General features: G+C 40.4%; 1 protein-coding gene across 1 annotated transcript; it reads right to left on the bottom strand.

Moving 5' to 3' along the window:
- Positions 1-11,383: 11,383 nt before the first annotated feature.
- NEURL1B (neuralized E3 ubiquitin protein ligase 1B) lies at positions 11,384-23,763 on the bottom strand. The gene is made up of 5 exons (XM_015822423.1): positions 23,694-23,763; positions 21,996-22,556; positions 14,896-15,603; positions 13,517-13,642; positions 11,384-11,628 (listed from the first exon to the last, which is right to left on the bottom strand). The coding sequence occupies exons 1-5, from the start codon at positions 23,761-23,763 to the stop codon at positions 11,384-11,386; spliced, it is 1,710 nt and encodes a 569-aa protein (XP_015677909.1).
- Positions 23,764-24,343: the final 580 nt, after the last annotated feature.

Raw genomic sequence — 24,343 nt, 5'->3', positions numbered from 1 at the left:
TGAAGGAAGAAAAATGTAAACAAGAAATAATGGGGCAATAAGGATAAATACTTTAAAAAAGAATAAGGGGGAAAATGTAAAAAATAGAAGAATACTGGCACGAAGTTGATGTTAAAATATATATTGTGTATATATGTGTATTATGTTTTGTTTTGTTTTGTTTGTCGGTTTAAATAATAAAAAATAAATAAATAAAAAAATAAAAAAAAATAAAAAAAGATAACTACAAGTGACAATGCTGCTTTATACTGCACTAGTGAGGCTGGACTTGGAATAATGGGTACAGTTCTGGTAACCATGTTATAAAAAAGATGCTGGAACCCTAGAAAGTGTGCAGAGAACAGCAATAAAGATGAGGGGTCTGAAAGCTAAATCATATGAACAGTTGAGAGAGCTAGGTATATCTAGCCTATCAAAAAGAAGGATTAGGAGGGATATGATAACTGTCTTCCAGTAGTTGAGGGGCTGTCACAGAGAAGAGGGGATTGACTTACTCTTGAAGGCATCAGAGGGCAGGACAAGAAGTAATGGATGGAAGCTTGTTAAAGATTCAATCTAGATGTAAGTAGAACATTTCTGAGAGAACAATCAGTGGAATAGCTTACTTCCCAGAGTTATGGGTACTCTATCACTGGAAGTCTTCAAAAATAGACTGGACAACCATTTGATTAGGATGCTGTAAGGTTTGAGCAAGGGGTTGAACTAGAAGTCACTACAAATTTGTCAAATTTTAATCCCATGGATTTTGGATGCATTCTGTAAGTTGGTTCATTTGAGGAACCTTGGCTGAAAAAATGTTGCCCTGTGATGCTCTATTTCACCAAATTCAAGGTTATAGACACAAGGGTTTTAATAGACTATAGATGGCATTGATCAGACACTGAAGAAGGCACTATTAGTAGATTTCAGAAAAGCCCAGAAACTGACAAAAAAGTCTTTATGAAAATAATCAAGTTAGGCCTGAATATAATTGTATAACTGCTTGTTAACAGAGGAAGGCAAAAAGTTAACTGATTGGGGAATGGAACGGGAACATTTTTGTACTTTTGTGGCAAATCCTATTTTGTATCTTTAGTAACTACAAAAAAGTACAAGAGTAGGCATACAATACGCTTCTGTGGATTTCTCAGAACTATTATTTATTTCTTAAATTCACCCTAGACTTCTCAGTGACAATCTGTGAGCATTCTAAAGATGGCTGACAGTGGCTGGCCTTTGTTGGCAACCTGAAGCTGCTCTGCGTAGCTATTTGGTGTGATGCAGCAGAAAAGAAATGAACTCTCTTAGTTTAATAACTACGTTTTTCTCTCTGGGTGTGAATAAATATATCAGTCAGGTCTGTGTTATTGGCATTCTATCTCTTGTTTCTGTAAATACAGCAAAGAAGCTAAATCAGCCACTTCTAGCAGCAAGCATGCTCCCACAGCGAGGAAGAGAGCTGTAGGAAAGCATTTAAATGAAATAGTCCACTGAATGCTTTTCTGGGAGTGGTACTTGTATTGCCATTCCCATTTTGAAATTGTCCTGTATATAGCCAAAGAATGATCATTAAGCATATTTGCCTAATGGTTTAGGACTAGTCACTAGAATAATGTGACAGTGAAAGAGAAGAGGGGCCCTTACGTATGGGAAATAGGGCTGAGGAATTCTGGGAGTTGAAGTCCACAAGTCTTAAAGTTGCCAAGGTTGGAGACTCCTGGATTAGAGGACCTTCCATTGCTTTTATCAACTTGGATCTTCCTGAAGCAGTCCTGCTTCAACTGACCACTATGTGGTGCTGTTGCAAGATTGTGTGCTCCCTACAGTATTTTTCAGGCTAACTCTTCCATCTCTTGAGTAAATCCTAGATAAGCAGTGCGGAGACTTTGCTTGGCTAGGAGCTGTGTGGGTACTTGTAATGGCTATATCTAGAAACCCAGACTTTAAACAATGAAGTGTCTCTGTATTCAGGAGGTCAAAGGCATGAAATTGCTGATTGTATCAAGGCAGCTAGAGAGGAAGGTAACCATTATGGGATTTTTTTTCCCCTCCCTGAATTATGGATACTTGGTTGAAATATTACCTTTTGCTTTTCTTTTTTCCCCAGTTATATTGAAAGGTAATGTGATATGCTAATTTGACAAGGGTAATAACGATAGTTTTCTATTCCAATTTTTTTCATGCATTGTACAATGAAATCAAATAAAAATTAAAGAAGAAACTGAGAACTCAACATAGTAAAGAAGGATTTTAAGCTCTCATGGTCCTTCCAGGTTGATACTGCTAGTGGGTGGATTCCATCTCATTGAACAGAAGTAATTTTCAGAAACTAATAGTAAAAGTCCTTTCACAGTAGAGCTAATTCTCTAGAGCAGCAGCCCCCAACCTTTTGGGCACCGGGGATCAGTTCTGTGGAGAAAGGCTTTTCCGCAGACCAGAGGGGACGTGGTTTTGCGTGCTGCCTGCATCCCATGGATGGGGTTTCACTTTTTTGTGTGGACTGATTGCTGACATGCCATAGATTGGTGGTGCTCCACAGAGTGGGGGTTGGGCACTCTTGCTCTAGAGAAGTGGTGGGTTCCCCTTCACTAGTTGCTACAATATGCTTTAGTTTGGATCTCTGCATTAAGCAGGGACTTGAACTTTATATATGCCTATTCATTATCATAATTTTATTGCCATTTACCCTCACTCTAATATGATGGTCATTTCAACATGAGAATGCTGATGTGCTCTGTTCGCAGGCCCAAACTTTGTGTAGCATCTTTATTGGCACATGGTGGTGCAGTGGTTAGAATGCAGTACTGTAGGCTATTTCTCAAGGTTGACTCAGCCTTCCATCCTTCCAAGGTTGGTAAAATGAGGACCCAGATTGTTGGGGGCAATATGCTGACTGTGTAAACCACTTAGAAAGGGCTGTAAAGCACTGTGAGGCGGTAAGTCTAAGTGCTATTGCTATTGCAGCATTTACATCTATGCAGTTGACCTTTTATACAGTTTTATTAGCTTCTCTTCAAAATATACTAGAGCTGAGGGAATCATCTGAATGCGTGTTTGTGCCCAGGTATGGATATAAGTAGGAGAAATCTTTTTGATCAGAAAAATTAAAGAATGGCAGCTGAAGCAGGTATTCCCCAGACTGATTTTTTAAAAGATTTTTTTTAGCTCTTTCTAAAAGTAGATGAATTGCATTAGTAGCATGACATTGGTAAAGGGTGCTTAATACTATGGGTGCCTGGGTAATAAACACGGGCTTTCATTTTAGTATATGAAACTACGCTAGTTGCATTTCTTCTGCTACCATCTCTTCATATTTGATAAAAGCCTGAGTGTCAGATTGCAGTTCCTATTTTTGGGCTGCGAGTATCCTTCTACACCGTAACCAAGCAAAAATGAAACATGATGCTGGGGCATGTAATTTATTCTGTTTTATAATAGCTTAGTCACAATAATATTGTTCTAAGTATTTTGCCTTCAAAAATTGCAGTCGGTGGTTATGATGGTTTGAGAAGAGGCAGACACAAGAGATTCTGCCTGGCTACTGAAACAAATATGAGTTCAGTAAAAGAGCCTTGGGAATTGTCTCTGCTGTCCATAATAAAGAGGAAGGCAAAGAGTCGCAAGGAGGTTGCACAACACTGCCAACAATCAACCCACGATATCAGCTTTTAAGCTGCTTCTTCCTAGCATTTTTCTGTTAAGTCCGGTTTTTTTTCTGATCAGCTCAGAGCTGATCCATTGGTTGTGACAGGAATTGACCGACCAGCTCAAGCCTGACATTGTGGGCTGAGTGACCAGCCCAAAGTCATCCAGCTGGCTTTCATGATGAAAGCAGAACTAGAACTCATTGTCTTCCAGTTTGTAGTCTGGAGTCTTAACCACTAGATCAAACTGGCTCTGTTACCAGCTGTCAAGCTATCTGTAGTAATAATCTAACTTTAAAGGAAGTCTGGGACTTTGGGAGGCAAACACGCAGAAGCAAAAGATTATGACTCCTACAAAATTAAGCTGAGCTTGACATCTAATCACATATTCTTAAAGAATGATAGAACCTGCTCAAGGAAAACAGCTGTATTTTTGTTTGCCAGCCACTTCTCATTTGTTATACAGGTAGCCCTTGACTTACAACCCTTCAGTGACTGCTCAAACTTACAACAGCACTGAAAAAAGTGATTTATGATCATTTTTCACATTTACAACTGTTGCAGCATCCCCATGGTCATGTGATCGAAATTCAGATGCTTGGCAACTGAGTTGTACTTATGACAGTTGCAGTGCCCCAGGGTCATGTGATCCCCTTTTGTGATCTGACAAGCAAAGTCAATGGAGAAGCCAGATTCATTTAACAACCGTGTTACTAGCGTAACAACGGCAGTGATTCACTCAACAGCTGTGGCAAGAAAAGTTGTAAAATGGAGTAAAATTCACTTAATATCGGTCTCGCTTTGCAACGGAATAGTTGGGCTCAATTGTGGTCATAAGTTGAGGACTACCTGTAGTTAAATGAACAAAAGGAGTGAAGCTTTGAAGATGAAATGGCATCACTGCATACGAAATATGTTTTCAAAATGAGTATACTTATGGCTCACAGTACAGGTAGTCCTCAACCCACAACCTCAATTGAGCCCAACATTTATGTTGTTAAGTGAGACATTTGTTAAATGAGTTTTGCCCCATTTTACTTTTCTTGCCACATTTGTTAAGTGAATCACTGCAGTTCTTAAATTAGTAACAGAGTTGTTAAGTGAAACTGGTTTCTCCATTGACTTTGCCTGCCAGAGAGTTGCAAAAGGTGATCACATGACCCCGGGCACACTGGAACCATCATAAATATGAACCAGTCATCAAGCATCTGAATGTAAATCACGTGACCCCGGGGATGCTGCAATGGTCATAACTGTGAAAAATGGTCGTAAGTCACTTTTTTCAGTGCTGTTGTAACCTCAAATGATCACTAAAGCGAACTGTTCTACAGTAAGTCAAGGACTACTTGTATAATGGAAAAAAAATCAGCGTAAATAGTTTTTAAAAAATAAAAAAGGAACAGGGAGTATGCCCAGTTCCTCAAGAGGATACAGGTTAGGCTAGCTGTACAAGCGCCTACATGCTCCTATCATATTCCAGTAGATTATTCCAATCAAGAAGATTGCTCTTACTGACCCAAGTGTGTGAAAAGTTGTGTCTGCTCATGTGTGTGTAACAGCATTTTAATCACCAACAAAGGACAGCTACAACCAGGGCTTTTTTGTTTGTTATAGAACGCCCAGAACGAAGTCCCGGCACCTTTTTTGGATGGAACCTTGTAGGGTAGGCAAGGCGGGTTATATAACATGTGTGAGTTCCAGCATCTTTTTTTTTTTTTTTTTAAATAAAAAAGCACTGGCTACAACCATAGTTCACTTGAATGCTATGATCAAATGCAGAGCAAAGTAACCATTCAACTCTCTCTGTTGATGTAAGATGCTGAATATTTTAATCACAATCCTTGGCATAAAATAAGATCAAATGGTTTTACAGTATCCTTATTTGCAGGAAGCTCCCTCTTCCATGCCCAAGTGTGGAAGGTTGTATGTATGAATTCTTTCAAGGCAGAGATCCTAAGTGCAGGTTAAACAAAAAAACAAAAAACTTCTAAACTTTCCCAGCAGCTTTCATATTTTGGATGGATATGTGGGAGTCTGATATCAGTCACAAGGGATTGCATATACATTTTCTAAATGTAAAGGTGTATCGAATTGTATGGCCAAGGTCTGGAAAATACAACGGGTGCAGTGGAATCATTGCGATGGCCAGACAAAACTCTTGCGTCACTATGTTCCCTAAGCCTCCTCCCTAAGCCTCAAAGTAAACTTAAGGGAAAGATAGCTTGACTGAAGAGGGATGGCAATTTTTCCATTACCACCCTCGTTGCTCAATTCTGCTCTTCACTTTACCACCACTGATAATGATAGTAGCAATACATTTAGAGACTATGCCAAATCTCTGTTCAGTGAAGCTAGAGGGCCCAGCAAAAACCTGAAACAGCTTTCAGTGTCTTGTCAAACTGCCGGCCTGCGGGCTGGACGTGTCATCCAGAAGCTGCGTCCATCCCATTGCTGGCAATGGCAAAACCGTCCCGATACGTTGCGCGACGTCACGTGATGTTGCGAGTTTGACATAGAGTCACACACTGACCCTCCTCCTATTTCTGGGCTGGAGAGTTAATATTTACAAGCCAACATCTTGTTTCATAAACAGGTAAAATTTTATATTCATGTAAAACAGACCAAAATAATAAAAAATATATACACACAGGCACTACAGATCACAATACTAGAGAATATTAACATACAGAGAAGTGCAAACTTCCCTCCCCAATTAATTGGCTTTTTAAAAGTTTATTACAGAGATTAATCTGGCTTATTTGAAAATGTGAAATACAGCTCACATCATGTACTACAGATATATCAAGAAATTCTAAAAATCTGGAAACTTTTTTTAAAAGCTTTTTATACAAAGGGGAAGGAGAGTGCCAGCAAAAATTCAATGAAAACATACATTTGTCACTCCAATATCAAAAAGCATAATTATTGGTGAACACAGGAAAGTCTATAAAACTACCAGCCATTTGTGTTAAGATCTTTTTTTTTCCCCTCTCCGTTTTAAAGTAGCATTAAAAAGGATAAAAAGTGCACACACACCCTTATAAGGCACGAACAGATTTTTCAGAACAAATTAAAAAAAAGGAACAAGCAGTAGCGAAAACTAATTGCTAAGTAGCCTGCCTCCACTTCCTAAATGTTATCTGTCAGCATGTGAGACTTCCTTCTGAAACTTCAGTTAAACAGAACTGTGTTTCCGTTTAAGCTTATGGACCTGCCTCCGAGCCTCTGTCAGATGCTGCTTCATTTGGTAAATCTCTTTTAAGATAAAGAAGACCCTTTTTTGCCTTGGCACCAAGCATTTTGCTTTTTGCAGTTATTGTAGGCATAAACTGCCAAGCCAGGAGGAAAATATGCTGACTTAGCTAAATCAGTTCCAGTGCAAAGGTTTAGGGCAAATGCTCAGGTAGATTTTATATTAAATGGCTGATGATTAAATAGACTCAAGTGACAGTTCTGAAAGAGATACTAGGAGGCTACGTGTTGCTGAGAACATCAGTGTTGGAGGTTGTAAATAGCACCCAAGTGGGGAAAACATCCTTGGATTTATCATACCTGTCACAATGTAGAGTTTTGTACTATTAATACACTCCAGCCCCTTGACCAGGCCTGATTTCTGAGACTACCCCATAAGAGCAGTAAGAACAAAGGAAGTCTGTAATACTCACTATTCATCACAATTCTATTGCCTGGAGACGTACTAGAACTACACAACAGCACTGTAATACTAAAAAAAAATATCTATCTGTAGTAACAATTAGGGATCTGCAAAAAATTTTGAATAATCTCATACTGACCTTGTCCGAATTACATCACCTACCAAGTTCTCTAGGTGTGGAACTGAGCATTCCAAATATTTTGGAAGTTTTGTGCTCAAAACACTTTCACAATCTTCATATCAGCCAATTCATATTCAAAATAGGGTGTTTTGAATTTCAAATGTTTTGCACATCCCCAGGAGCAATCTTTAGTAGTTGTGATCACATTAATCTAGAAACTCTCCGAGAAAGAAATCTCTGATCAACAGTAGTGAAAAGTAGCAGAAAGGAAAATAATGCTGCTGATTGAGCCAGAAAATTTTCTATACAAGTAAAAAGTTACAGTTCACAAAACCACTTCTAGCAAACAATTATCTTAACTTGTGAAATTACTCTTGACCAAGCATTTAAACTCACAACGAGATAAAGATGATAGAGATGAGTTTCTTCCTCTCCAAGTCATAATGCAATTTCTATGGCAGGACTGAGCAAACTACAATCCACGTGTAATCCCTGTTTTTCACTCCAGGATCATACTGTTCAAAAATGGGCAGTGTAACCTGGAATTACACTGGCATTGTTTTTTATTTAAACCAATCTACCAACAGCAAAAGGGCTAAAATGTTCATGCTAAAGCTTTATCCAAAAGTTTGAATCTCGCAATTTCAGGGTTATTACTATATAATTATCGCTCTCTATGGCCTTCAACAATCAGAATAATATTATTCCTTAGAAAGTTTTCCATCATAATGCAGTCTCATCTTAAACAGTGAAACAATCTCAGTTATCCAGCTTTATCATGCACATATGTGACATCTATGGCTAGAAAACCTGAAATTAAAGTCAGCTAAGATCAAGTAGTTGTTAAGAATCCAGAACCTACTGAAAACAGCCTGTGCATACAAGTGTAATTGTATTATTTCATCAAAAACGTTCTAATGTTCTCAGCCATTCTTTCCCCAATAACTGATTGCACTGCAATGCTAACTTCATTACTCAAGTTTACATGGTAGATAGAATTCAAAATGCATAGCAACATTTACTGGAAGCCATCATGTACCACACTGACTATCTGGGGAAAAATTCAATCAGAGCTTAGATGGGTCCTAACAATGCCATGAGAAGAAATGTGCGCATATGGTATCCTTTAGATTTCATCAGCTCCTCTAGTACAGGTATTACAGGAACAAGTCATAAACAATTTAAAAGCAGCCTTGGCTCCCATCAGTTACATATCAGAATACAGTAATTGTCATAAAGGTAGAGCTTTAGAGTAGATAAATTCTACTAGTCATTTTGCTGACTAAATGGATAGGCTGCAATGGGAGATTAATATTTCTAGAGCCTCCAAAATCAGTGGTAGGGAGAGCTCAGCCTTTGAGAAGGACTAAAAGGGAACAGGGGGTGTCTTCAAGTCAGTCTTGACTCCTGGTGATGGCAAAATTTCAGAAGTCGTTTGCCATCACCTTCTTCTAGGGCTGAGAGTGAGTGACTGGCCCAAGGTCACCCAGCTGGCTTTTCTGGCTAAGACAGAAATGACCTTGAGAAATGAGGGGAAGAGACACCGCTTAGAGCAGGGGTCCCCAACCCCTGGTCTGTGGACCGGCACCGGTCCATTACATGCCAGAAACCGGGCTGCACAAAGCTCCATCCGCGGGATGCAAGCAGCACACAAAATCATGCCCCCCTCTGGTTCACAGAGACATCTCTCTCCACGGAACCAGTCCCTGGTGCCCAATAGTTGGGGGCCACTGGCCTAAATGATAGTCAGATAAAAAGGGGGGAGTCCTCAATTGCATAATGGGTAGAGCAACTCAGGATCTAAGTTATATCAAGCTGTAAAAAAAAGATGGAGAGTACTTTCAGACCTGCAAGATTCCTTCTGTTAACGTAACAATAAAATAGAATTAGCTTACAATAAGGTTCAATAAAGTAGAATTAGCTCATCTGGTCTACTTCCTGTCTGAGGTACCTGGAAAAGGTCACATAAGTAGAAGTGGTCCTTGACTTACAACCACAGTTGAGCCCAAAATTCCTGTTGCTAAGCGAAACATATGTTAAGTGAGTTTTACCACATTTTACGACCTAACACGACACGGCTGTTAAGTGAATTACTGCAGTTGTTATTAACATGGTTGTTCAGTGAATCTGGCTTCCCCAATTGACTTTATTTGTCAGAAAGCCGCAAAAAATAATCACATGACTCCAGGCCACTGCAACCGTCATAAATATGAGTCAGTTGCCAAGTATCAGAATTTTGATCACATGACTATGGAGATGGTGCAACGGTCATAAATGTGAAAAATGGTCATTAGTGACTTTTTTCAGTGCCATTGTAAGTTCAAATGGTCACTAAATGAACTGTTATAAGTCGAGGACTACCTATATTTTAACCACTACCAAACAGGCTCTAGTTAACTCATTGGAAATTTAAATTTCCAAAGACCATTGAATACTGAAGCCCTCCAGAACAGCACAGGATTGCTCTCTTAGAAAAAAGAATCCACATCTGGGCCTCATTTAGTAATTCCCTGGCTCTCCTTCACATATTATTCAGGTTGTAATTCAGCACTAATACTATAACCAAATTTTATTTATCTTTTAAGTGCAGGTCTAATAATAGCTTGAAAATTCCTTTTCCCGCAAACAGTGCCAAATAAAAAGCTTTTCAATTTCAGTAAGATGCCTCCCTTGTGGAACAGCAGACCATTTCCTGGAGCGGAAGTTATGGACATTGCTACATACTTTGTTGACAAAACCTCTGGAAAGAAATGAAGGAAGGTATCAATCAACTGTATTTATAAATCATAAATAAGAAAACACTGGAAGCTTGAAATTCTAAATAATCCATTAGCCACTTTTTTTCCATGTAACTTAAAAGGATACCTTCATGTGTTATACCTTACAGATGCTGGGCTAATAACTATTCACGGCCTCTATCATAAGCTGATGGATCACATAAAATAAGCCGGGGCTGGTTGCTTATTCCAATGATCTGAATTCACACAACATCCTAAGCCAAAACCAAACTAACAACATGACTTCTTCTGCCTGCAGGGGCCTACTGCTTTCCACACAATTCTCCAGATCAGAAAGCACTTGGCAATTGCTCACTAGAAAGGCTGGAAGTATCAAATCACACAGAGGTGAAAAATCAAATCCTGAGAGAACCTTTATAGCTCTCTGTGTGTGCCAGACTCTCCCAAGAAGATGCCTTGTTCTTGATTTCATAAACTGAGCCACAACTTCTTACATTTGGAGGGGGGAAAAAATGAGTAGTCCGTGTTGTAAACCAAAAATAAAACTTAATAAACTTAGATTTATGAAAGTATCACTGCTCTTACACATTTGATTGGGAACAATCGATTAATTCGATCATCCCTATTCATAATCTTGACCTATGAATAATATGAAAAAATATTTTTAAATTAGCAAATTAGGTAACAGAACATTCATGACCTGTTGCTCCTGCAACCCTAAGTAACTATACATGAAAATTTACTCTCATCTTTTCTATTTGAACTGGCTTACAAATCAAACTAATTTTTTAGCATTCCTAGACTTAGCAGGAAAGAATCCCAAATTTTAAACTGGTCTAGTGACTTTCTCGTTTATCCCGCTCAAGATAAGTTAGCTGCATATTTGAGTGAAAACAATGCACAAGATCTTTTTGGTTTTCTTTAGGAATCAACACGGCAATTGTATTAGGACTCCTCTTCCCCGGGGCCCCACCCTTACTCATCGGAGCAGCAACTTTCCAAAAGCTCTTCCCACTCTGCAGCTGTACTTTCAGCCTCTTACAAAGACAGAGTGTTTCCCAGTTCACTTAATTTTCCCTGATTTGTTTCTACTGGTCAAAACATGGAAATACAGACAAGAGTCACTCAGCAACCACTGACCAGCACGATACCCATAAAGCAGGGACAGTAAGGTGTGGCAATCGCTAACAACATTCTTCATCCTGCTCCTCATTAATCACGCCCTGAGGGGTGGGCGTGGTTGAGGTTAAGGACGGTAGATTTTGATAATGTCTTTAATGACCCGTCGGCAGATTGGGCAGCAGGCATTGAGCTGTTTCTTCAGTTTAAGACCACAGGTGTTGCACAGGCACATGTGTCCACAGGTATAGATCACCACATCCACCTCGTTGTCAAAGCAAACTGTGCATTCCCCGTTCTTGCTGCGTGAGGGCTCTGGAGGTGAGAACACAGGAGACACTGGAGGGCTCAGAGGAGAACTTGGAGCAGTCACTATATGGGATGGAAAATGAAGGAACTGGGGTTAGAAAAGTCACCTCCTTTTCTACAAGTCGGGCTAAAAAGGAGTCACTCAAAACCATTTTTCTAATGATAAAAAAGAACCTTTTGTAAAGTAAACATTAAAGAGGCAATAAAGACAGGAAAAAAAAGTTATGTCATTATACCGGAAGTGAAATCTGACTGCTGGGCAGAGAGGACAAACATCAGCCAGGCATTGGAAACCGTTGGTTAGATGAAAGTGCATTAGAATAAATATAAGATTAATTTTATATAGCAATATAGAACTGCTTTCATAAAAAAAATGTTTGCATCTTCTAAATAACTTTTTCGTGTGCCGAAGATGTGAATGTCATGAATGGAATTTGGGGTGGCTAATATTACATAGAATGAATGTTTGTTGTCTTGGGGGGGGGAGCATGGGTGCATTTTTTAGCTACAGTTTAGTTCATTATTTGTAATGATGTGTTTATAATGATATGCTTGAACCAGTCTTTTATTAAGAGTATTTACTTCAGACTTCCCAGTTGCACAGCCTTCTGGTGCAAAAGGATGATAATGATGATGACGACGAAATAGCATAGACTTTTAATCCAACTGTGGCTGAGAAGACACACACTGTCAGAAAATTTCTCCTTAATTTCAGGTTGCTTCTCTCTTTGGTCAGTTTCCAACCGTTGTTTCTCGTCCTTCCATCTGATGCTTTGGTGAACAACCTGGCCCCCTCTGCCTTGTGGCAGCCCCTCAGGTACTGGAACACTGCTATCATGTCTCCCCTATTTCTTCTTTTCCTTAGACTAGTCAGGCCCAAATCCCATAGCCATTTTTCATATGTTTTAGTCTCCAGGGCCCTGATCGTCTTAGTTGCTCTTCTTTGAATTTTTTCCAAACTCTCAACATCTTTTTTTGTGATATGGTGACCAAAACTGGCTGCAGTATTCCAGGTGTGGTCTTACTAGGGCTTTATAAAGCGGTAATAGTACTTCTCGTGATCTTGATTCTACGCCTCTGTTTATATAACCCAGGATTTTGTTAGCTTTTTTGGTTGCTGCTGCTCAGTCATGTTTGTAACACAACGTATGCACGTTTTGACAAGCATTGTTAAATAGATGAACATATTGGAGAAACCCCTACTGAATGCCTTTAAAAATGCTACAATGATTATAAAGGTGAGAAAATATTTTCCTCCAGCCTAATAACTGGAACACAGAAAATGCAACTGAAAAATGTAACAATCTTCTCTCTCCCCCCTCCCTCTCATTTTCCCTCCCTCCCCCACATTTCTTTGCAACTAGATAAGTAATTGAGAGGGAGATGGGATTTCCAATCTACACGGACTCTTTTATGCAGTATCCTTCAGTGCATTGGGAAACTAAGTACATGCACATTTGCTCTCTCTTTCTGAGGATCAATCAATATTCAGGAAACCAATGAACCGTCACAATATGTGAAGAACAAGTATGTCCTGGTAAAATATGGCATTTACAGAGTCAGCACTTTGGCCCTTTGCCATTTGCTTTTATTTCCTACCAGTTAAGTTCTCTAGCACTAGTTCTGACAGATGGAGATTTTTCTGCTTAGTTGCTTGTATCCCTTAAACGTCGTTCCATTGCTCTGTCAAATCATTTTAGCTTCACTGGGCTTCTGTTGCTGCGTTTACAAAAGAAGATCTGTGCATCACCTAAAGATGTCCAACGGGGCACTTAAAAGCAACCTCGGGAAATTTAACGTTCCTTCCTCTCAACAAAAAGTATGCCACGCTTAGCACAACTCAGCATGCCTTCTCTCAGACCACTCAGCCCACACAGCTTGGATTGTACTGTATTTCTTAGGGTCCTGAATGCAGATATTTCCACTGCAGCGATCAGCAAACGATCCTTACCTAGGGATGATTCAGAAGCAGATGAAGACCGGTTCACGCTGAACGCCATGTCCGAATCGCTGTCATATTGGGAGCCTCCAGGGGATCCTGAGGGGGAGATGGTCACAGGGCTGGATTGTACGGTGCCTGAAAAGGAAAAGTTCAGTCAGCTGCTCAAGTTGGGTAGGAATCTCTCATGAACAGGTTGTCTCAATTTGAGTTCAATTTGGGAACCGGAGAACAACTTCTGTTTCAGCTTCCCAACAGTCTTTATAGCAAGAGTGGTTTCTAACTACATTGTGTTACTTTTTAGCAGGCTTGTTTAAGATAATGAGCAACCTCTACTCGAAAACAAGGTTCACTTTCCTCCTAGCTTTTTTTTTTTAGGCCCAGGAATATGCTGAACTAGGAGAGATCCAAATTGTCTTTGTAAGATGAAATGGATATTTCATTTAGCACAACTCTGATGCAAGGGACAGATTTTCCTATTCTTCTAAAATGGCATTCTGTTATGTCCTGGTAAATAGAGACATTAATAAAATGTAGCCTCCTCTCCCCACTAACAAGGGTACATCCAAATAAGAAGCATGCTAGCCATGATAGCTAAACAGACCCCTCCTGTTTCAGTACCTGGTATTAGAGACAATCAAGAACAGGGTAGACCAGATGTTCCATGCTTAAGTACCTAGCTCTCTCTTTTTGAGAAGAGAATGCTGATTAGGTGACCCCATGATTGATTACACATGGCAGTTCTTTCTACACTAGTAAATGCTACTCCAGAATCTGATATTTTCCAGCTGTTAAACAATCCCTTCAGTTGTACTAAGTGGCTTGTAAGTCCTACCTAGCAGTAGTGCTAGAGAGCAATGATAGGATTATCACAGATCCTTGTTAGCTTCTTCTGTTCTTGTACTCTGGTCCGGTTGGATACAAATTCCTTCCTTTTTGCCTGAACCTAGTTTACTGAACAATGAAAACTTGTGCAGACTATCTAGCTTCAGTTTATAAAAAGGGGTTAAAAATACATGCTTGACAAACAGAAGATAGACAGCTGATTCTGTCCTTTTACTCAGGTATAACAAAATAACAGAGCTGGATGGGACCTTAGAGTCTTCTAATCCAGCCCCCTGCTCAAACAGAAAACCCTATATGATTTCAGACAAGTGGCTGTCCAGTCTCTTACTAAAAACCTGTAGTGTTGGAGCACCCAAAAGATATAACTTCATATTTTAATCATCCTCATACTGGTCAAATAAAAGTACAAAGCGTTTAGCCAATTGGCTGTTGCACGCTAAAACGAAAAAAAGGGTCTCTCCAAATGGCTGTAAGGCTTTTCATTGTTTCACTAACACTTCCTTTATATTATTCTGGTCATTAACTTTGATGCTATACTTACTTACCTAATATTTTTAGCTGATTGATTACACCATGGATTGAGAAGAAAACCCACAGCGATTGTGAGGTATCAACACACATCAGCATCCCACGGCTTATCCCGTTGATTCCATGATGCACTTCTCCATTTGGCAAAAGCACAAAGTTGAGGATGTCACCATTGTTGAGGACTGGGAAACCTCGGCAAACCACCCAATACTCCTTGCGATCCAGAAGAAAATCTGGATCTGCTGGGAGCTCATTTGTCCGTAAAGTACCGGGATCACAGGAAGTGATACCAAAGGTGAGGGCCCCATAACATGGCAAGCCCAGGTGTCCCACTTCCACAAACAAGCTTTCGCCAATGTGCAAAGGTCGATCAGAAAACACCAAGGTCCTGTTGCTTTCCTGCCAGTTGGTGCAGCCAGACATACGATCCTGAGAAAAGTTAATATCAGGCCCGTGAGTAGGGTGGAAATGAAGATCTGTGTCTAGAAAGGCAGGCACAACTTGGCCCAGCTGCCTCCTGCTTGGGCAGCAGGGGATTGTATGGTTATCGGTGGGCAGCCCAGGCATGCGGCTCAAATTCAGATTTGCAATTTTGGCAACCACTTGATTGTTCTCCAGCTCATTGTTGTTAAAATTGGCCGAATCGTGGTTGCTCTGAGGAAGGCAAGTGCTGAGTCGTGCGTTGCTCAGACGGGTGGAGGTCATGGTCTCCGCAAATATGCTATCTGTAAAGTGAAGCCAAGATTACAGATAAGCTACAAGTCCCATTCAGACTATTGTTTTGAGCTATGTTGTGATTAATTATTTTTACTTTAGCCCATTTTGAGTAGGTTATTAATAGTTTCAGCTCTATTTTCGTCATATATAAATGTCAGAAGCAGTATTTTATACCAGCCCTTCTGAGTTTTCATAGTTACAGACTAAACCAGTTTGTTCCAGTGGTTAAGGTTGCAGTCTAGAAACTGGAAGCCCCTGAATTTTAATCTGATCTTAGCCATGAAAGCCAGCTGGGTGACTTTGAGCCAGTCTCTCTCTCTCTGAGCCCATCTCACCTCGCAGGGTTGTCGTTGTGGGGAAACCAGGAGGAGGAAGGAATATTAGATAAGTTCACCACCTTGAGTTGCTTATAAAAATAATAAAGGCAGAATGTAAATTAAAAAAGCAAAAGCAAGATGGAAGTATAGAATTTAAAAACCAGCACTTGGGGGTCTGATCTTTTTTGAATTCCAGTTCCCATCAATCCTAATTTTCCTTCGACGTGGCATGGATAGATATTGATCGATGTTTTTATGCTATTATTTTTATATTTGCATTTGTTATTTTTATGTTTTCTATTTTATTTATTATGGTCTGCTGCCTCGAGTCGCCTTTGGTGAGATGAGCGGCTATATAAATTTGATAAAGAAAGAAAGAAATGAATAAAAATAACTTGTAGTTCAAACATACTTGGAGGCTGAGGATCATATGTTAGCTATCCTTGCATTAAATTAAATCCCACTAAGTCAATTTAGTAATAATCTCCCAATTCATTCATGTAGTTCAGTATATTATTAGCGTTCTTTTCGGGAGTCCTTGCACCTTGCAGCTCCTTCTTTTTCAGCCATAAAAAGGGTGTATCAAAGGAGAAGTCCATTCCTGTTTACTGATCTCCCTCCCTCAAACTTGCAGTTGTTGTTTTTTTTAAAAAAAAACCCCTTTCCTACTTTCCTCTGCCTTTGTCACTGCCACTTTAATTCACCAAAGAGAAACAAGAAAACATTTAATCGTCTTACAGATCATTAATAATATATTGGGTAATATGTTGCACATTAAAGCAGCAATTGTGACCTTCAAGCACACTAGATACTTTGTTATTGACAGGCCATGTGAGCAGGCTAGAGACTCTCCCAGAATTATTCACATCTGATAGCTTCAGATGTCAAGAAAAAGGATGCTTCTTATCCAAAAGCAATAAAACCGAAGCAGGCTGCTCCACAGTAAGCCATTCTTTTCACTCAAAGTTGTCACAGCTGAGAAAGAGGAGGCACATTGAAATTGTGTACTAATTTGCCAAAGGTTTAGGGCGCTTCTAGAACAGGGGTCTTCAAACTTGGTCCTTTTAAGACTCGTGGACTTCAACTCCCAGAATTCCTCAGCCAGGCATGCCTGGCTGAGGAATTCTGGGAGTTGAAGTCCACGAGTCATAAAAGGGCCAAGTTTGAAGACCCCTGTTCTAGAACTACAAAGCAAAAGACATTGTGCAGCATTTTAGCTTTCCTCCCCTTTTCATCTTTTTTCTTCCTCTTTCATTAGTGGTCAGAAAAATGTTGCAAGACGCTGTGGAAAAACAGGGTAGCTGCAAAATGCAAGACTACAATTTCTGGCTCGCTTGTCCATTTCCATTTTTTAGACAAGGCACAATGAAAGCCTTGTCTGGAAGCATGCTCAGCTCTCTAATTTTAGGCCACTCTATGCATAGTATTCCACTGAAATCATAGCATGATTTGTGGAAATAATATGGAGAATGCATGAGTCCTACTGGTGGATGACCTAAACCGGAGATAGGCTAGGGTGGTGCTGACTCCTGATTTCTCAGTGGCTTTTGATAAAATCAATCATGGTATCCTCTTGAACTTGCTAAAGGGAAAGAGGGACACTGAGTTACTGTGATTTTCTTCCTTTCTCTGCAGCTGGTTCCAATTAGTATTAACTGGAGGGAAGAAGTTGAGCCTAAAACTTTTCATTTGTGAGGTGCCTCAAAGCTCAATGCTTTAGTTCCTCCTGGTCCAGAATACAGTAGCATTCTGCACAAGCTGTGATGGGGAAGTCTTGCTGTGGCAGTACAACAACTCTGGTATGTGAGCTATACTGGTTACCAGTTGGCTTCTAGGGCAATTCAAGATGCTGGATATCGCCTATAAAGCCCTATATTACATAGGACCTACCTACTGAGGACCACCTGGCTCCTATAATATCTACCTGTTCTGTGCTGTGACAGACTTGGTTTTCTTCAAGTCTTTTCGATTAAACAATGAACTAGTGAGACTCATAAAGTGGACCTTCTCTACTGCACCTGCACTTTGGAATAGCATCCTTGTAGAGCAGGCATGTCAAACTCGCGACGTCACATGATGTCGCGCAACGTATCAGGCCGGTTTTGCCATTGCCGGCAATCGGGTGGGTGCGGCTTCCACGTGACACGTCCGGCCCATGGGCCGGCAGTTTGACACCCCTATTGTAGAGATATGCAGCTGGTCCCAGCTAGCTGGCCTTCAAGTGTCCTTTAAAAACCAGATGGCCTAAAAATTACATCCTACATAGAGTCAGAATATGATAGACCAAATATATTATCATCATTTTATGCCAATATTTATGGTTTCTTTTTAATACAACTCCACAAAGTAGGAAGAGGAGAAAGAATAAAAATAACGTTTTTCAATTTCTATTCCTCTTACAAAAAGCATTGGAATGTAAGATGAAGTCTGGAATATAAAGTAACTCAGATCTACTCTTTTGAATTGCCCAAAGCCTGATACTGTGTTGTTACTTGGAAAACGTATGACTCTTGAAGAAATGGACAGGACCTTGTGATTCTTATTCCAGTGATCTGTTTATTAACTCCATGTGTCTCCTGACTGGTAAAAGCTGGATCCATGTGGTGGTAAATTCATGTTTAAGAAAGGGGGTAAGGATCCTTATCTTTTGGGTAAAGTTGTTAAGGTCATCAGAATGTAAGTAGTCCTTAACATATTGCTGGTTGCTTGGCAAACATTCAAAATTAGGACAGATCTCCATAGGACTACTTATAGCACAGATTCAAAGTTATGATAGGTGTTTGCAGTGGCCCACATTTATGGACATTTGCAAAGTCCCATAGTCCCATGACCAAAATTTATAGGGAGGTTTTTTTTTGCCCAAAACTGGAATTTACTTCTGGTTTCTGGGGGAAAAAATCATTCTAGACAATGGATTCATTTAACAGCTGCTGCAAGAAATTCGTAAAATCAGACGCTTTCACATGGTGATCTGCTTAACAACCAGCATGACTTACATTCATAAGTTGAATGCTACCTGTACAGATTCAGAGGACTCTGGAAAGAATTTATTATCTGGACTTGTTTCAGTGCTGGGGCATAGTATGGAGGCAGCAATGATCACACTGGTTGATGATTTTTGACAGAATTGGGAAGTATGAAGAGTGATTATCATGACTCTTCTTGATCTTTCGCTATCTTTCAGTACAATTGGTCATGGTAAAGGTTTACATTAGATATGGAGTTGGGGAATAAAGGCCATAATGTTGTGGTGGCTCTTTTTTATATATAGCCAATTCTTCTCAGTGTTGACAGATGGGGAGAGGTCCAGCCCTAAGATCTTGGTTTGCAAGGTGCCTCAGGGTTTAATGCTCTAGTTTCTCTCTTTAACATCCACATGAAACTGTTGGGTAAGTCATATACTGACCTGGGGTCATATATCATCAGTATGCAGTATTTGGCACCTATGGCCAGGAAAGCCTTCACACAGTTTCATCTGATTGATGAAGCAAATTAACCCCTTCCTGGAACAGGTATTCCTTTTCATAGTCACTCACTATACCAGAGATAGGCAACCTTGGCTCTTTTATGACTCGTGGACTTCAACTCCCAGAATTCCTGAGCCAGCATGGCTGGCTCAGGAATTCTGGGAGTTGAAGTCCACGAGTCATAAAAGAGACAAGGTTGCCTACCCCTGCCCTATACCATTTCAGACTGTTCTATCATTTATAGAACATCATGTAACATTATCCTGAAGCTAAATTATCCTCTGCAATCATGCCTATAATAGCACGAAGGGACTCTTTCCTTATAGAGCTGCAGAGAGCTGCAATAAACACCAAAAAGGTAAAACAGAGTGACTGACAACAGCTTTAGTCAGATAATCCATATTACCCCAGAGGCATGTTCTGAGAACAGTTGGAACTGCAGACTACCTCACAAGCATGAACTAAAATCTGAAGTAGCAATCATGATCCCTAATTTTCTGTAAACATATCCTAGCAGCCTTGCCTGAAAAGACAAAAGTAGGAGCTGTATTTCTAAGTGGGATGAGTGAAATCAATTTCTTTCCTAAACTCTGTAGGAATTGGTGACAAATCAAGAGAATTAAGTTCATGTCTAAATTAGATAGAGTCACACAGGGGGTGGGGGTGAAGGGGAAGGAAACTTCCAATCTCTTAGATAGAAAATCACAATACTGTCGTCCATGCTGGAGTTTTCAGATAGACAAAAAATTGGTGTTTCTTTTCTACTTAGGTGCAGATCTTACTTAAAAGCGTGACAGGTCTGGAATGTAATGTGAGACTCTTAAGTAGCCTTTAAAGGAGATAACAGTTATAAAACCTGCATTACAGAACAAGGAAGAGGAGAGTCACAGTCCTTCCCTGGACCAAGATGTATACAGCTAGTATCTTGGGGAGTCAAAGGATGAGCAAAATAATTTTTATTTCATGTACATGGCCTCCACAGTCACTGGCATACATGATTCCAAAAGCTAAAGCGTAACTGAAACTAAGGGCAAACATTTGCAACCTTACTACAAAATAGAAACATGCTATGAAGGAACACTACAAGCATTAAGCCTTTGCCCACACATATTTATTATTGTTTGATTTAGTTAAAATCCCAGTTGGTCATATTAGAGAACAGAAAGACAGATTTCCATAGGACGTCTTAAGAGAATATTTGTTTGTATTCTGCTTTTTCAATTTCTGGAGTTCAATACTTCCTTTGAGGAACCAACTTCTCACACGCTAAGCTTGTATTAGTGTGCAGGTTGCTGTTATATGCATGCTCGGGAGATCATAAGAATGAAGGCTTCCTATACTCAACTCACTGGGCTTGCATGAAGGCTGGATTACTAAATGCCATCCACACTTCCAGGCTAAAATAGCCTGCTGAATGAGGTATTTGGGATCTTTCCAGTCCCTTAATGAGGGCTCCACTTCAGGTCATCTGGTTGAGCAAGAGGAGGGAGGATGGCTTAGAACAGGGGTAGGCAACCTTGGCTCTTTTATGACTCGTGGACTTCAACACCCAGAATTCCTGAGCGATGCTGGCTCAGGAATTCTGGGAGTTGAAGTCCACGAGTCATAAAAGAACCAAGGTTGCCTACCCCTGGCTTAGAATGATGGAGTTACCAACATACTGTAGTACAGCCCAATTACCACTTCTGGAGGGGTACAATAGGGGCTTTTGGGGTGAACATTTTTCTCCATAGCCCCTTGTTTGAACCTGCCCAGTTTTTAGCATTTCTTTTGTCAGCTTGGTTATTAGCAGCATCGGATTTTGTCTAATTCTGTTCTAATGGGAAGACAGATAGAGTCTATCTTTTTTCCCAACAGGTAAAAAAACAAACAAACCCAAAATGCTAATTTTTGCTTGGAAAATAGTCAACCTCTTAAGAATTTTGCAAGGCTTTTTTTCCCTGTGAAATGGAAGTGAATATGTCTAGGTTGCATTCACAGCATGTTCAGCCAGGTCAGTTGGAAGCCTAGAATTACTTCTACACAACACTCTAAACTTCACTAGTTTTAATTTCACTTAATTTTTGTGGCTTAATAGTGAGTGAATCCAGGCCACTTCATTAGTTTATGGTCAACGTAAACCCAGGAAAAGGATTATTTTTTTAAAAAATGTGTTGGGTAAACAATGTTTCAGCACAGTGAAAGAACTGGGCCAGAAGTGACCTTAGTGAAAATGAAAACGAAGAACTTGGTATCTGCAATTTACATTTTCAAACAAGTAGCAGCTTCACTTATAAATGCCTTTTTTCAAGAGGCTAACTGAGAGAATGAGACTGTTCATCATGTGAGCAAAGGGCAGTTCAAAAAACTATATGGCACTGGAACCATAAATTGAATGCCCTACTTTTTTAATCAGTAATATTTTCTGACATTTCTAACTTCCTACTTCAATCAAAATGTAAACCACCACACACACACACACACACACACACACACACACACACACACACACACACATATATCCCGGACAAACTGCAGCAATCTTATTTCAAAGTTCAGAAATTCAATTTGCCTTCCTGACCAGCATATAACAGTTGCTGTGTTTTTAAAGATTAGCAGATAGAAGGATACACCTACCTAGTATTTGCACCTCATGAGTGATTCCATAGACATCTATCAGCGCCCAGAGAGGACCGGAGACTTTGACGCCGCAGTGAAACAGAATTGGCTCTTCTTCATTAACGCTATAGAAAACTCTCCCATGGCGATCAACCCAGAATGCCAGGACATTGTCCCTTAGTGCAAACCTCTCTGGCAGAGCTTTAGCCCAGAAGCCTGGTCGGGTTACCAGGTCTGGACAGGCATATTTTGGAATGTCACCGGCACTCATCTGTGATGGATCGTGAGTTGTGAAGCCAAAACGCAACGCCCCGCTCCAGCCATGGTGCACAGACACCAGCTTCAGACGCACTTTCTCATAGAGGTGAATAGGACGGTTAGTGAAAGTGATGCCATTGCAGAAACTGTTCCTTCGGATGGCCTTCCGAGAATGGGTATCCAGGCGGATGTTTTTTCCTTTGGCCTGGAAGTGGAATCGTGGAGGCTCAGTAATGGTGAGGACAGATCGCCTCTCGTGGTTACCATTGGGCAAGGTGTAATAAGGCCTGTGGGATACGGGACGAGCTTGATGACTGGTGTCTGCAAATAGAGGGAGGAAAAAAGCAGTTATTTAGAAGCAGCTCATAAAAATCATTCTAAGACAGGTTGCAACCCTTTGCTGAGTACGTTGCAAGCTCTTTGCTTCAGCAACAAGAAATTAAACAAATAAAAGTGGATATCCTCTTATTTCTTATATTTGCAAGATTCTTTGCATTTTTGCAATTTTATTTTTTTTTCTAAGTTAGAAAGGCTACCTTTCGAGAACAATATGTAGCTTGAATCAGAACTGTAATGCTGTTAACTAAAGTTTGCTATTGAATTAGCACAAATTAGTAATGGTGTAATTGATGGGACATTCTATTGTGGACTTTATCAATTTATTGCTACATAGTAGTGGTCCCCAACCACTAGCAGTGGTGGCGGCAGCAACGGCGGTGGCAGGGATGATTTTGCACATGCACCCGCCGCTTGTGCAAATGGAGCTCTGCACGCTAGAATGCTGCTTGCGGGACCTGATTCCCAAAGGTCCACAGACAGATACCGGTTCGCAGACCGGGAATTGGGGACCCCTGCTATATAGCATTTACAAAGACACTGTTTGAGCAGCTATTCTGGTTTTCAAATAAGTATAGGAAGTTGATTTGCTGAACAATTATTTCTAGATTACGAAATATTGGAGGCAGTTGCTAAATAATCACCAACCACCATTTCACTCTTCAGAAGTCAGGGATGTCTTTAGTTCCGTATGCAAAGATTTTCTGTGTGCTACCCAAAAGAAGACTTGTCTGATTTAAAAGAAGAAAGAAATGTAAAAGAGAGTTGCAATGCACGTTACGTGCCGTTCTTCTTATGACCCTCAAAAACCGTGGCTGGATCAAGGAAGACACATGCTCTTTGAAGTGCTTTGAACCACTAAAGCTATTTTCAACTTACGTACTCCAAAGCAGAAAGGAAATTTGGTGATTCTGAAACAATGGAACATGCTATTCTATTTCAAGGTTTTTTTTAAATCATGTAAGTATTCATCTCCTTCAGGATATCATGTCCAAGAATTAGTCCACAGATATTAATTCATTTAGCGGCAACAGTTGTTTCAGGCCAAACAACTAAGCGTTTACCTCACCTAGTCAGTGCAAAAGTCCAGGAGGAGCACAGCTTTTTAAAGGAGGTACCTACTTACTCTGATGAACTTTTTCAATTCTGGATCCACAGTGCAATACAATCCTACAGAGAACTGATGCTTCATATTTCTACTTTATTGTAATAATCTATATGGCAAGGAATAAATATGTCCTAACCAAACTCTTGTTTTGATCAGCCTGCATCCTACAACTATATCTAATCCCACCACATATTTGTATTTTGGGACACCTGTTAATACCTAAGACAGTGGTGGCGAACCTATGGCACGGGTGCCAGAGGCGGCACTTGGAGCCCTCTCTGTGGGCACATGTGCTGTTGCCCCAGCCTCACCTCCCCCCATGACTCCCTCCCCAGCAGCCCCCCTGGAGAGTTTCCCCTTAGCATGGCCCACGTGGAGCAGTGCAGCCAAGGACATGGCAGCCAGGCAGCGTAGACAAAACTCTGCCCTCATGCCCCATCGCGCAAATAGAGGGCGTGGCCGCCATGGCACTGCTGGGCTGCCCGAGTGATCTGCGGTGGGCCCTGGAGGTGGTGAGTGGCCCTGCGGGCGGGTGGGGTGGGGCAGGGGGTGGGGCCAGTTTTAGGGCACTCAGTCTCTAAAAGGTTCGCCATCACTGACCTAAGAGATAGGGGGTAAATATATCCCCATTGTTACCAAAAACCTTTCTGTTCTTGTGGGACAG

The sequence above is a fragment of the Protobothrops mucrosquamatus genome, unplaced genomic scaffold (genome assembly GCF_001527695.2).
Source record: "Protobothrops mucrosquamatus isolate PMUCROS unplaced genomic scaffold, P.Mucros_1.0 scaffold1559, whole genome shotgun sequence".
Lineage (NCBI taxonomy): Eukaryota > Metazoa > Chordata > Lepidosauria > Squamata > Viperidae > Protobothrops > Protobothrops mucrosquamatus.
The sequence above is the reverse complement of the archived record's forward strand: the minus strand, read 5'-3'. Positions and strand labels throughout refer to the sequence as shown.